At 41.5% G+C, this 14,193-nt stretch overlaps 4 protein-coding genes across 4 annotated transcripts; 3 read left to right on the top strand and 1 right to left on the bottom strand.

The window, feature by feature from the left end:
• Positions 1-801: 801 nt before the first annotated feature.
• LOC6737150 (pupal cuticle protein G1A) lies at positions 802-1,625 on the top strand. The gene has a single exon (XM_002083961.4). The coding sequence runs from the start codon at positions 955-957 to the stop codon at positions 1,600-1,602; it is 648 nt and encodes a 215-aa protein (XP_002083997.1). The 5' UTR covers positions 802-954; the 3' UTR covers positions 1,603-1,625.
• A 2,224-nt stretch (positions 1,626-3,849) lies between these two features.
• On the top strand, positions 3,850-5,185 carry LOC6737149 (carboxypeptidase B). Its single transcript, XM_016170048.3, has 2 exons — positions 3,850-4,599; positions 4,671-5,185. Exons 1-2 carry the CDS (start codon positions 3,887-3,889, stop codon positions 5,101-5,103), a joined length of 1,146 nt encoding a protein of 381 aa, XP_016030789.1. The 5' UTR covers positions 3,850-3,886; the 3' UTR covers positions 5,104-5,185.
• A 1,042-nt stretch (positions 5,186-6,227) lies between these two features.
• Positions 6,228-8,934, top strand: LOC6737148 (cytochrome P450 4d8). The gene is made up of 4 exons (XM_002083959.4): positions 6,228-6,416; positions 7,315-7,768; positions 7,840-8,402; positions 8,475-8,934. Exons 1-4 carry the CDS (start codon positions 6,260-6,262, stop codon positions 8,822-8,824), a joined length of 1,524 nt encoding a protein of 507 aa, XP_002083995.1. The 5' UTR covers positions 6,228-6,259; the 3' UTR covers positions 8,825-8,934.
• On the bottom strand, positions 8,914-10,599 carry LOC6737147 (probable cytochrome P450 316a1). The gene is given in 4 exon segments (XM_016171017.3): positions 8,914-9,284; positions 9,340-9,878; positions 9,939-10,368; positions 10,418-10,599. Coding segments are annotated over 4 exon segments (1,455 nt in total). The 5' UTR covers positions 10,575-10,599; the 3' UTR covers positions 8,914-8,955.
• Between the last annotated feature and the right edge of the window lie 3,594 nt (positions 10,600-14,193).

Here is a 14,193-nt window from a genome sequence, read left to right as displayed (position 1 = left end):
TGCTTGACGTTTGCCAATTGCATTATGACTCAATTGTGAGTTGAACGATTTCACGGACCATCCAAAGAATCAAAGAGCGGCATTGCATCAATGAGGCAACTTCAAGTTGACTGGAGTGTCGGTCCATTGAGAGAGAAACCGAAACGGAAACGGAAACAGGGAACTAAGTATAAAGCGGAAGTGAGGCGCAGTTCGACCGAATATCAGTGGAACATTTAAGAAGTGATGCATTTGGATGTTAAATAGTTGATACTAGATATATCTTAGATATATTCATATACGCAAGATTTAAGTCCTGGGATGGATATGTTATTTTCATACGTTCAAAACTGTGATGGTTCCTTTGCTGCAACTATTACCACTTCGGATGATACAACTATCCACATTAAGATGCATATATTCATGTGGAAGCGTAACACTCAGATTGAGATGCTTGAAGAGCGGTTGGAAGTGAAATGCATTAACAATTTGGCAGCGGCGTTAATGCATCTCCGATGGGCAATAAATCGCGCTGGCCGCAATATGTTTGGGCCACTTGATGGCCCTTCAGCGGACAATTGTAAGTTGCCATCACCGCGGAATGTGGAGCAAGTGCGGCAAGTGCACAGACCTTACCTTATTCCGGGCATTATGCAATGTCTATGGGCCAAAGTCTTGGGCTTCATAAACTGGGTCGACGACACGCCCTTCTCCATCGCCTTCCTCGGCTGATAGGCTCACCCCCGCCGACTTTTGTGGCTGTCACTTGGAGCTGGGCAATTGTAAATTGATTTGCCACGATCGAGGGATAGAGAAATGGATTTCTGAAAGTCACGCAAAGCCAGCCGGCAAAGCTGAAACGAGTTTGAGCAGTGCGCCCGATTATGAGTAATTGGCATTGCGCTGGTCAGGTCTTCTATATATGGCCCAACCACTGACTTACCCAGCACAGTTGTTCCAATTGCTCCAATCGACATGGCTTACTTTCAGTTCCTCAGCGTTGCCTCCTGCTTGTTTCTACTCCTGGCTCCCACGTGGGCGGGTCTGATTGCCCAGCCGACCATCAGCTATGCTGGCGATGAGCACGCGGTGGCCCATACCCAACAGAATGTGGTAAGGAGCTTCGATGGCACCGTCTCCCACTACGCCAAGTCGCTGGCCACGCCCTACTCGCAGGTTCACAAGCAGGACACCCGGATCAGCAACAATGTCTACCAGCCGGCGGTGGCCAAGACCTTCAGCTATGCCCCAGCTCCAGTTCCAGTCTCGGTTCCAGCTCCGGTTTACACTCACCAGGCTCATCAGGAACCCACCAATCTGTTTACTCAGGCATCGCCCGTTTACCAGCACGCTGCTCATGTCCAGACTCCATCGGTTTACCATCAGACTGCTCATGTCCAGACTCCATCGGTTTACCAGCAGGTTGCTCATGTCCAGACTCCATCGGTTTACCATCAGCCCGCTCAGGTGCAGAGCTACCACCAACCTGGTCATGTGGAGGCACCTTCTGTTTACCAACAGAACGCCCACTACAGCCACCAGCCCGCTGTCATCCACTATTCTCCGGCGGAGACCGTTTCCCACATGAGCTTCGATGGATTCGGTACCCACTACGGATTTTAAGTGATCATTACTTTAGTTAAGATTATAAAGTATAGCTTGTGTATGCTTGTCAAATAAATTGTTGAACTAAAGCTTTTAATGTTTTTTTAGTAATTATCAAAAAATGGTCATTGTTTCTTCTAAGATTCTATAGTGGCAGATTTCATTTAGTTAAGCTCTGCAGTTAACAGTTTGTTAACAGTTTGTTATATAACCTTAACGGTTTGTTTTATAATGTTCTTGCATAACCATATTTGCATCATGTAAGCAGCATTTGCAATGGTTTTCTTGTACATCGTGTGGTTTACTCACTGTTTATCACTCACGTTCGGAGGCAGCGTAAACAAATCATAAAAATCCACACAAAGTGCACCCTACAAATAGCCCCAAGTAGGACATTAGCTCTGGTCCTTACACCAGTCCGTGATCCTTAGATCCTTGGACAGAAGGATGCAGAGGGCTTACGTGATTTGTGCAGCGCAAACTCAAAAATCGGACATGAAAGCTACGTGACTGGAATGGCAACCAAAGGAGCCAGGAGCATTTGAAAGGGCGAAGGACCATGAAGTGGCATATCTTATGAACTAATAAGATTCTGCCCATCCTCGTAAATTATGCACATTGACAACTGTAATCGGGAAATTGAAATCAGATTTTTGCTGGCTCATTAGTTTTGCAAAAGAAATTGAAGAACTCCATACGCAGCCGGAAGCAAATCGAAAACTTATGAATGCCCGGAGTCAATAACCAATTTGTGTGCTCCTCTTTTTTCCATAGTTTATCTAAATGATAGCTTCATTAGCTGGCCATCAATGTAATCGCAAAAATGATTACCAGAACAGGGCCAGCAACTTCTGGAGCAAACTTCCAAATTGAAAAACAGAGTAAAAGGCACAAAAATTTGCAAAAAATGAAGCCATAAACTCCGCTTAGTCCGGCATCCTGCAGGACCTCCTGTCATTCCCCCTTTGAGCCACCACTTCTGTCCGCCACTTGAGTGCTAAAAGGCGCAATGATAAAATATTTGCCCGACCAGGGCTAGTAAATTTGTTGGCTGAAAAGTTGAAACAGCTAACAAAATGCAAAGGAGACGAAGAAAGGCCGAGCCGTTAGTTGTTGTTTTTATTTAGCTGTTGCGGCTAAAGTTGCTCACTTTCCACAGCCAGGACATCGTCCAAAGGCAAGTTGGCGAAAAATAAAAATGCAAAATGCCCAGTAAGACGTATTTATCAACATAATTACATTTTTTAATGGCCCTTTAAGCCGCAAAATGGCAAAGCCGCAAAGCAAGATAGAGTCATGGCGAAAACTTGCTTCAACATCTAGATTCTTTTCGTGCTTCCAACAAATATTAAGTCAATTTGGGTGGTTTTACGAAAAGTTGTGAAATAATTGTTAATGAGATAATTTACCAGAACTTAAATGATGATTTCAGTTTTACATGTGGAACAGTTGAATAGTTCACTAAAGATTGATTTTCAAATGGAAATAAGTATTTGAAAGTAAAAAAGAAAACATATACCGACAGTTATAATATTACTAAGACTACCTTTGTTTGTTATTGTCGGTTATAAATATCAAGAAATGGATTTTTCCAAACTTTAAGGTTCTATAATCCGAATTGTTTTACCATGGGAACTTCCAAATGTAAGTAATTGCCTTTAAATTAATAATAATTAATAAGTAGCACAAACCGATTAATAAAATTGATAACATATAAAGCGAATATTCGCATGTGAAAATGTATACTGCTTTTGTTTATTATTTATAGCTCTCAGCACGATTTTCCAATCTGTTGTTTATAAATAAATCTATTACGAGAGAAACAAGAGAGTTAAGAAAGCTTACTCTTTGTGTTTTCTCTTCATTTTATTGTATATGCGATTGCATGCTTCTTTAAAAAATTGCAACAGAATCAAATGATTTTAACTAAAAACCGGTTTAAGTATGAAATATGTGCTACTCAAAAATTTTATCAAAAATGGCAATGATTGTTAAAGAAGATCGATGGAAGAGAGCCTTTCAACGTAAGAGAGAATGCATTTGTTGTTATGACTTATCAAATAGTCAATATGTTAAAAATGTAATAGTATTTTAATTTAAAAGTGATAATTTGGAATAGGAGCAATACAGTATTAAAACAATTTCGGATCAATTATACAGTATTGATTACAATAGTACCTTGTCAGCATAAAACCCCTTTTATGCCATTATCTCTCAATGCCTGAATAAATGATATATGTATATATAAAAACAAACACCGAGTGCTCAGAGTTAGTTCCCGGCAAACTGGCCGTCCGGCAACATGTGGAAAATTCTGTGTGGGATCGTCGTTCTCGTGACGATTGTGGTGAATCAGCTGGCTGAAGCAAGGGGAGTCCGCCGGCGAAGAGGCCTTACGCTCCAACTGGACAACTACCTTAGCTACGATGGAATAATGCAGTATCTGGATGAGCTGGCTCTGTCCCACAGTAGTCGGGTGACCCTAAAGGATGTGGGACGCACCTACGAGAACCGGGCCCTGAAAATGGCGATGATAACCAACGGAGATGGACGTCCCGGAAAGAGGGTGATATTCTTGGATGCTGCCCTCCATTCGCGCGAGTGGATGACTCCCGCCGCCGCCCTCCTCACCATCCATAAGCTAGTGGTGGAGTTTGCGGAGAATTCCGACCTTTTGACTGATTACGATTGGCACATTATGCCACTGGCAAATCCAGATGGCTACGAGTATTCACGGAATACAGAGCGATACTGGAGAAATACGAGGACACCGAATGGCGGCAACTGTTTTGGCACCAATCTCAACAGGAACTTTGCCGTTGACTGGAATGTGGGTTTTCCGGAACTAAAGGATCCCTGCGATGAGAACTACGCTGGCAGTTCGCCATTCTCAGAGGTGGAGGCACGTACAGTGCGCGACATAATGCACAGCCTAGTGGAGAGCAAACGGGCTGTAATGTATCTCTCACTGCACACGGCAAACCGATCGGTCTTCTATCCTTGGGTTTACGATACGTAAGTTGGAATCTAATAGCTTATTAAAGTATATCAGATATATAATTTACTTATATAATTTATATATGTAGAGCTCCAGTGTCAAACCAAAAGGAGCATGACGAAATCGGAAAATTTGTTGCTGATAGAATTTTTCGAAGCACGGGCACCTTTATAAAAACGTGGCAATATGCTAAATATGCCGGAACATTTGGTGGCACCAGCATGGACTACGCACTGGTCGCTGGATTTCCACTCTCCTTTGTGTTCGAGATGTCTGGAACGGGAAGGGATCATATGGAGTACAAGTTCTTTCCTCCGGCCAGAGATATACGGCATTTGGCTGAAGAGTCCTGGACGGGAATTAAAGCGTTTGCCGAGAAGACCATTGAGAAATATCCTCCATCCAGGGAGATTTCTTATAACCCAAAGGTTAAACTTCCTGAAAACGCTGCACCACGGAATTGGGGCTTGAATTCAATGGCTGGAACAGTTTGCCTCTTGTTTATATATTTGACCAACTGAAATTTTTTTAAGCCAAACTGCCTATATTAGAAAAGTTATCTAAAGCACTTATTGAGCTTCTTGATAAGCTATTAGATGTATTTTATTTTCTCCTTCGTTATCTAGCAGTAACTATATGATTATTATAAAAACGAAATAAAATCTCTCTTCATTCTTTATTATTTAACATTTATATCTTCTGAATCATCTTTTTTATCAGGCATTTCGCGAAATTTCACTTTCTGCCTTTGCACTCTTTAAAATATTTTTAATATCCAGCAAGGGAAACTTCTCGTCCGGCATTACGCATACGCCTCGTTGTCCGCTTGTTTGCACTTGCTATCAACGTGACTTGGCTGCTTCGCTGGCGTGGAAGAGGGCAGAGTTTTTCGGGTGGGGGAACCGGCATATCACTCGCATTGTCCGATACATTTCACATGCTGCAATTAACGCAACAAATTGCATTTTTAATATGCAAAATTAATGCGGAAAATCTTTCTGTGCGCGCGGACCAACAGAGATGAAACGAAGGCGAGATATATCCAAGTATTTTATTTATAACAGTCATTGTGAAAATTGAAAATTCACATTCACTGTCTACAATTAAAAACAGTTCCTCCCTCCTGCATTTTCGCGCACTCGTTCTGCTGGATATTGTGGATATGGTGAGTATTTAAAATAATAAAATTCCATTACAAAGTCAAAGTTGCCTGGCCCAGGAAGTCGCTGTTAATTAGTTTTTTCGAAGGCTGCTCTTGGCCAGCTGACGAGTCGCCCAGCCATCTATCTGTCCATCTAGCCATTCATGCACTTTCTGCGCGGGAGTTGGGTCAAATGTTTTAATTTCCGCACGAATGTCTCTAACGGAAATTACTTAAAAAAAAAAAGAGAAGAAAAATACACTTTACCACCCAGGGCGGGATGTCAATGGCCTGGAGGGCTTCTCGTTATCTTGTCCAGGGGCTGGCAATAATTACTAGAAATTCAAGTACTTAATAAACTCACTCACTCTTGCCGCCATAAAATAGTTTACGCAGATTAGCGCAATTATCGTGCTCAAGCTTCGCCAACTGCACTTTGAGTTACATATGAGTCCTACTCCGATTAGATATAGTATAGGCAATTCGCTCTCGGATCGCTCGGATCGTTCGGCTTTGTTGGCGATTCAGAGTGAAACATGCTGCTGTTTCTGCTGGTTGTGCTGCTCTGCGTAGCGGGCTGGATCATCCATCTGGGCCAGGCCGATCGTCGGCGGAAAGTGGCCAATTTGCCGGGACCCATGTGTCCACCGCTCATTGGCGCCATGCAACTCATGCTCCGTTTGAACCCAAAAAGTGAGTAGTGGCTAAAACATAATAAAATACGTTTAAATAGGTGTAGTATATTCGCTGGCATCAGAATTTAAATTTGAAAAGCCGCATAAATAATAGATTTTAATATTTTATATGAGCGGTAAAATTTTATTTGCATTGAGAAATAATGAAATGAATAGAGCTGCAATATCAATTACCTAAAACTGCTATCAATCAAAACGCAATTTATTTTATTTAATTGCTCCTCAGTAAAGATTTTGATATGTAAATCCAGTGAAGATCAGCAGATTATAAGAAATAGATTTGCATTTACTTTCAAATGTATCACTTATTGTAATATGTAAGTATGTATTACTTATGACTGAAAAGCTGTTCGTGACTGCTGCTGTTTTAACTCGCTGATAAGAAATAACTAGGTTTCTGTTTTTTTTTTTCAAAATTTTCACGCAACCGGATAATGAATAATTTATATTTGATGTCAACCGGTTTTCTCACTACCAGATCAACAATAAAATACATTAAATAAGACAAAATACTTAAGCTAGCGAAAAATAATTGTGCACTTGGAGTTGGCATAGCGGAAAACTTTGAATGGCTTAATATTATCAAGAAATTTTATTGGTACTAATACCAAATATAGTAAGCAATTTGAAAAGCGAAGTACTTAATCTTAAGCTAATAATAATTTGATATTTTGAACAAACATTCGGAATCTCACTTATTATCGCTAAGCTATTAATGAATGGCCACTGGCTAATAAGATTTCTTATCAATGAGAATTTCTGAGCAGAGAAGGAAAGAAAATGCATATCGGTTCTACACATATAAGTAAATTATATTTATGCTTCTTTAATCATTGTAATTGATTTATTTTGTTACTTAATATAAATACTTCTGGGTATATTTGTAAAAATATCAGGTTTCATAAAAGTGGGTCGAGAGTACGTGCTGAAATTCGGTCACCTTCAACGAGTGTGGATCTTTAATCGCCTGCTGATAATGAGTGGCGATGCGGAGTTGAATGAGCAGCTGCTAAGTAGCCAGGAGCATCTGGTGAAGCATCCGGTGTACAAAGTACTTGGCCAGTGGCTGGGCAATGGACTGCTCCTCAGCGATGGTAAAGTGTGGCACCAACGCCGCAAGATCATCACTCCCACGTTTCACTTCTCGATCTTGGAGCAGTTTGTCGAGGTATTCGATCAGCAGTCGAACATTTGTGTCCAAAGATTGGCGCAAAAGGCCAATGGAGAGACGTTCGATGTTTATCGGAACATTTGTGCAGCAGCATTGGACATTATAGCCGAAACAGCAATGGGCACAAAAATATATGCCCAGGCCAACGAGAGTACTCCATACGCTGAGGCAGTCAATGAGTAAGTGATACACGATACAATTTTAAAATAAATTATTGGAATTTGAGGTACTACTTGGTAATCCCACACAGATGCACTGCTCTGCTAAGTTGGCGATTCATGTCAGTTTATCTGCAGGTCGAGCTGCTTTTCACACTCACCCATCCTCACCTTAAATGGCGCCAAACGCAGCTCATTCGCACGATGCAGGAATTCACCATCAAGGTGATTGAGAAGCGGCGTCAGGCTTTAGAGGATCAGCAGAAGCAATCCAAATTGATGGACACTGTCGATGAGGATGTGGGCTCCAAGCGGCGGATGGCCTTGCTGGACGTCCTGCTGATGGCCACTGTTGATGGCAGACCGCTGACCAACGATGAGATTCGCGAGGAGGTGGACACGTTCATGTTCGAGGGTCACGATACCACCACCAGTGCTTTGTCCTTCTGCCTGCACGAGCTTTCCAGGCATCCAGAGGTGCAGGAAAAGATGCTGGAGGAGATCCTGCAGGTGCTGGGCAACGATCGAAGCAGACCGGTTAGCATTCGGGACCTCGGGGAGCTCAAGTACATGGAGTGCGTCATCAAGGAGTCGCTGAGGATGTATCCACCAGTGCCCATCGTAGGCCGAAAATTGCAGACCGACTTCAAATACAGTAAGATTCCTATATTTAATCGCAGTTTTCACAATGTTAATTTATTTAATATTTTTGTAAAACCCTTTTCAGCCCATTCCGTGCATGGAGATGGAGTAATTCCGGCTGGCTCAGAGATTATAATCGGAATCTTTGGTGTTCATCGCCAACCAGAAACCTTTCCCAATCCGGACGAATTTATCCCTGAACGACATGAGAATGGAAGTCGCGTGGCTCCATTTAAAATGATTCCATTCAGTGCGGGACCAAGAAACTGTATAGGACAGAAGTTCGCCCAGCTGGAGATGAAGATGATGCTGGCCAAGATTGTCAGGGAGTACGAACTGCTTCCGATGGGTCGAAGGGTTGAGTGCATTGTTAATATCGTCTTGCGATCGGAAACGGGCTTTCAGCTGGGAATGCGAAAGCGAAACAATAAATAAGTACACTAACTAATTTAAATGGTAAAATACAAAAATGGGTTCATATAGTATTATTCCATAATCATATGTTTAAGCAAATGTTAAATAATAATAGGCTTTATATCCATGAATTTTTGTACATTTCTAAAAATCTAACGTGGCTTTAATGCCAACTGAAATCCATTGGATGATCCCAAAACAAGTTGCAAATCCAAGCGCACCTCATCGCCATAGGGTAAAAGTTCAAAGTTGGCCAAAATAGGAGCCAACAATGTTTTAAGTAGCTGCATGCTAAACTTTTTCGCCGGACAACAACGAGGACCAAGACAATAGCTCAGAAGTTCCGGAGGAGAGTCCAAAAATCGCTGCGCATCAAAATGGTTTGCTTTTGGATATCGTTCCTCATTGCGCTGCAGTTCATATAGATTAATATAGATCTCTGAACCGAAGGGAAGTTCTGCATCTCCCACGATGCTATGTGCTGTTGGATATCGAATTAAGATGAGTGTTACAGACAAAATATTACTCACACGCACTGTATGGAAAATCCTTCTTGAGTTGCCTCCCAACAATCACTTGTGGTGGGTAAAGTCGCATAGTTTCTTGCAGAACAGCTTCCAGATAAGGTAGCTTTCCCAGGTCCCATCCTTGATTCTTGATCTGAGCCAAATTTAACTCCTCCAAACACTTTTGTTGAACCGATGGATTTCTAGCAATTGTTACGAGGCAGAAACAGAGAGCTGAACTGCAGAGCAGGTACCCGAGATAATTACAGGTATTAATCTCTCCACAGATTTCTTCTCCTGTAAGTTGGGGATCTTTACTTTCCAGTAGAATTTCCAATAAGGATTCATGGTTCTTTAAAGTCATTGGCCTGAACTGATACATGTCCAAACCATCCCCAACTTTCAATTGCTTTTGACTTTGGTGGCTGGCCATGAGATTCATGTGTTCTTCATTCAGTCTTTTTATTAATCGATTCTGACGTTTTCTCATAAAAGGAGAACTCAACCAATAATTAAATCTGTTTGCAGACTGTAGGCTCAGAAAACGTTTTCTATAGAGCTCTGATAAACTGAAAAAAGTAACACATGGGGCATTATTAGGATCTTTAGAACACGTAGAAATTACTTACTCCTTAAGATTCTTGGAATACTCCTCACTTGGTTTGGCCCCTCAGGTGGTCATTACCATTAGATCCAAAACAATAGGACTCACAATATTCCAGATATCAAACACCTTTTGATCCGCCTGTTCCGCTAATTTTTGGAGCAGCTGCTCCGCCTGGTGGTGACTTAAATCTATCAACCGTTCCACGTTTCCCTTGTCGAAGAGACCACTAATAAGACCATGTCGCTTTTGCCATTGTTCTGACTGACACATGAGAACACCTCCAACCAGCCAATCTTTCATCAGCTCATATCCCGTCTCCAAATGAGTGTCATTTTCCAGAAGCTGTCTGCTGAGCTCTAGATCTGCCAGAGGAATGAAAAGGCGATGGAAGACCCAACAACGACTCAAGGTACCATATTTGGTGAGGTATTCGGTGCTGCGCTGGAAGAAATCTGCCAGCATTTATATAATAAACAATAAGTTTAGCTCAGTAAAACTTACTTTTCGGCGTCAGAAATAGCAACTTGTGCATTGCTCCCATCAGCGGCCAGGTAAAGGGTCCTTTCAGATTTTTGATCAGCGATCTCTGCCGGCGGGTCCTGAAATAGTTGAAGGCCGAAGCCAGGCAGAAACAGACGAATGTAGTGGTCAAGATCATGGTGCCAACTGAGCCTAAACAACGTCCCCGTTTGTCTATGCTAATCGCAGGTTATCGCAATCGCCTGCATCTATACTATCCACGCTTTATGACCGTTCGAGGGGCAGTGCTAATCTCACAGAGGTCTTAAATTTAATTTAATCTTATCGATGGTCGGACCCCCTTGTATGTCAAAAAATAACCAAGCGATAGTAAAATCTCCGGATAAGTTAAGATAAGTGTGCTATATTATTATTCTGTAAATAATTACACGATTTGTTTACATCAACGGAAAATTGCTTGTATTTTCTTCTTTTTTTTTAAAGTATTTTGTATTTAAATTATTTTTTTTGTTACAAAAATAATGAGATTTAAATAAATAAACTTGAATAGGAATATTTAAATTTTGTCGCTTGCAATGAGTTCCACAAAATGTTGCGAATGTATCAGCAACATGTTGCTAGATAAAATGCAACCTTCTATATATGGTACATCATTAAAAAGCGAAATATAGGTATTAATTATTCCGAATTATGCATGATTTATTATAAATTTAAATAAAGTGTATATGGGCTGGCTGATTCTATTCCCATATCTCTTTGTACGCAAACTTGATTGGCCAAGTCGAAAATTGCCAATACCCGTTTCGGAATGGGATGCCATAGATAATTGCGTCATCTGTGCCATAAAAGATAGTAGTGACTAATAAATATTTAAATACTTACCCAACATTTATTGCTGCTGAGCCGGGTGACACGATTCGAAACTATTAAACAGACCAATTTGGGGCAATCGAGTGGGGAGGACAGCAAAGTACGAGGGACGAACGCCTTGGGGCCATAAGCAGCTGTTGTCCCGGCGAGCAAACAAATCTTTTGTCTTTTGCCCGTTGCGGTTGCCGGGGTCAACGGAGAGGGTTGGTCAACCCTTTCAGGTTTCAGGAGTTTCCAGGACTGTCAAAAGTACATTTGCCTTGGTTACGCCACAGAAATATCCCCCAAGCATGTAATGACAATATCAGCAGACCTTCCTGCCCTCCGACCGCCACTTGTGTATATCTCTTGTATCTTGTATATATCCTTGCCCTCGGGGAGTTGGCAAAACTGGGGTGTTCCTTCAAACCGAGCGGAGTTTGTTGTGTTCCATTTTCATTTTGCGGCGTTGATGAAACTTTAATGACACTCCGCACGCATTCAAGAGGCAAATGGCAGAAGGCAAGAAGGGCCATGTGTCCAGCTTCGTTCTTTGCTTCCAAGCCCCGGCATTTTTCTGCACAATTTCACTTTGAGGCAGCAAACAGACAAAGCCGGCTAATGGCGGCTATTGAAGCCAGTTTTATTGGGGATTTTGTGGGCCGTTGAACCCGGCTATAAGGCACTCCGAAGCTCTGAAACACCGAACCTCCCAAGTTGGCCATAGTGTGCGAATGTATTTATGAGGCCCAGGTATTCAGGCATTCATACGTCAATGTCACGAGTCGCAAGTACAAGGACTCTCCGGCTGGAGTCGAGTGCAATGGCCACTGGTTACTGGCCACGTGACCAAACACCAAACACCGAACATTCCGTTCGCCACCGTCTCGCATATGCAAATGAACAAAAAATTTGATGACAGCGTCGCCGGTGACAATGAAAAGTAAGCGAACTACAAAGCCAACAGGACGAGTGTTACGCAAAAACACAGACAACACCAAACAAGAGAAATACAAAAAAAAATAAAAAATAAAATAAAAAACAGAGACCGACAAACGGCGGCAGGACAAAAATCCTTTCACAAGCCTGCCGAATATGAGCTCCTGCGAAAAAAGTTAAAACAAAGACATTGCAACAATTTACATTCCCATTGTTCGCCTCGGCGGCAGATACACAGGTTCGCAAAAAATGGCAGATAGTTAGATACAGGCATAGATACACATGCTTACAGTGCGATTCATAATTGATGGTCCATTTGAATATACCTCAATATATATGCAGCATTTCCAAGCGTGCTTGTTTTTAAGCATGTATGCACTATAAAATGATAGTTTCTTTCTAACTTTGGCAAAGAAAAAGCAACTAAAATATTTGTTCATTTCAAGATTAGTTGATTAATTTATTTTTTTTAAGCAATTCAAGTTATTTTTTTAACTTTACTTTTTGAAACGCAGTGTAGGTTTTGGCCCTAAATTGCAAATGCAGTCGGTCAGCCGGCAAGTTAGAGGCAGAAATGAAGCACCGACACACATGGAAAGCGAGGACAACTGAAGTAGAGGATATGGGCTGACAGGACTTCAGGAACTGCTAGGTATATAATAATATAATTACAAGCAATTCATGTTGAATAATGCAAATGAAATAAAATATTATGACCGTGTTGTTTAACTGGACTTTCTTTAGTTTTACTGCCTAATAGGCCAAATTAATATAATAAAGCATTTTGATGAATATAAAGATTTTCAAAAAAAAAATGTTAATAATTTTTTAATAACACAACTTGTATGAGAAACAATTGTAAGGTATTGCAAAGCCGTGCAGGCCAAACATTTTCCGCCGTATTCCACGTTGGCATTGTCCTTTTTCTTGGTGTTGTTGGCCACAGGAAGCATTTTGCATGAATTGCCCATAAAAATGATATGCACATCAAGATTGTCTGATGCGACTTCTGCGATAAGCGTGAAAATTTGCTTACTACCACAGCTCATACCACACACATGTTGGGAAACTTTAATGTGGTAGAATTCCTCAATTATAACAGCTAATCAGAATGAACGATACTTGGCTAGACATTTCATTTGGCTACTGCAGCTAAAAGGTTTCCATCAGTCTCAGGCACACGCCCCCTCCGCCCACTAACCTGCTGTTATTCCACCTCTTAACCGCCACCCCCATTTACCATCACCCATTATAAGCTGGCGCTTGGATAATAATAGTACTTTTAATGCACAGAGAAAAAAAAGTTAATTCAACGGAATATCTATTATTTGGTATAGTAAAGTTAATTTTACGGTATGCGAATTTTTAAAAATATTTGCAGTGTTTTTTATCTGCAATGGAACCAAGTTTTGAAACGTCAGTGACGTACTTATGTACATTTTTATTAAAACTTAAGTGATATGGTATTTTCTCGCTGAATGAAAGCTCCTTCACACACTGGCATATTAATAGTACTCATACCTTTTCCTTGGTCCCCGAGCCCCCATTTTCCGCTTTCCCAGATGTCATATGTCAGGCGGCCGTAATATTACGAGCTGATGACTGCGTTATGATTACTGTCAGCGACAGGCACTCAATGAACAGGAAGATGAGAGAGTGTCAGCCTCCCAGCCTTTTCGTGCTTGTGGACTTTTCACGCATTTTCCGAGGAGAAAACCACATGCCACCCAACCACCCACTCGCACCAACATCACATGTGACTTGAGGTGCCCCGCAGCGGCAGCAACTTTGACTCGGCAACAATTTATCACAGCCAATTTAACCACTTAAGTGCGAAAAAGGTTTCGGCAGACTGAACTTAACGTGGCTCAAAAGTGAAGTGCAGTGCATGTGAAATAAAGTATTGAATGAATTTCAGGCTGCAATCTGGCCACTGACCACCGAATGTTCGAGTATCTGTGTGTCTGCCGGCGGCATTTATTTGTTTACAATCTGTTTGCGCAAAAGCT

Source organism: Drosophila simulans, chromosome 3L, assembly GCF_016746395.2.
Source record: "Drosophila simulans strain w501 chromosome 3L, Prin_Dsim_3.1, whole genome shotgun sequence".
Taxonomy (NCBI): domain Eukaryota; kingdom Metazoa; phylum Arthropoda; class Insecta; order Diptera; family Drosophilidae; genus Drosophila; species Drosophila simulans.
The sequence above is the reverse complement of the archived record's forward strand: the minus strand, read 5'-3'. Positions and strand labels throughout refer to the sequence as shown.

Coding starts and splice junctions, on each gene's coding strand:
- LOC6737148 (XM_002083959.4), top strand. CDS start 6,260: ATGCTGCTGTTTCTGCTGGTTGTGCTGCTCTGCGTAGCGGGCTGGATC. Junction 7,769..7,839: donor TACGCTGAGGCAGTCAATGA/GTAAGTGATACA, acceptor AATCCCACACAG/ATGCACTGCTCTGCTAAGTT. Junction 8,403..8,474: donor GCAGACCGACTTCAAATACA/GTAAGATTCCTA, acceptor AACCCTTTTCAG/CCCATTCCGTGCATGGAGAT.
- LOC6737150 (XM_002083961.4), top strand. CDS start 955: ATGGCTTACTTTCAGTTCCTCAGCGTTGCCTCCTGCTTGTTTCTACTC.
- LOC6737149 (XM_016170048.3), top strand. CDS start 3,887: ATGTGGAAAATTCTGTGTGGGATCGTCGTTCTCGTGACGATTGTGGTG. Junction 4,600..4,670: donor TATCCTTGGGTTTACGATAC/GTAAGTTGGAAT, acceptor TTATATATGTAG/AGCTCCAGTGTCAAACCAAA.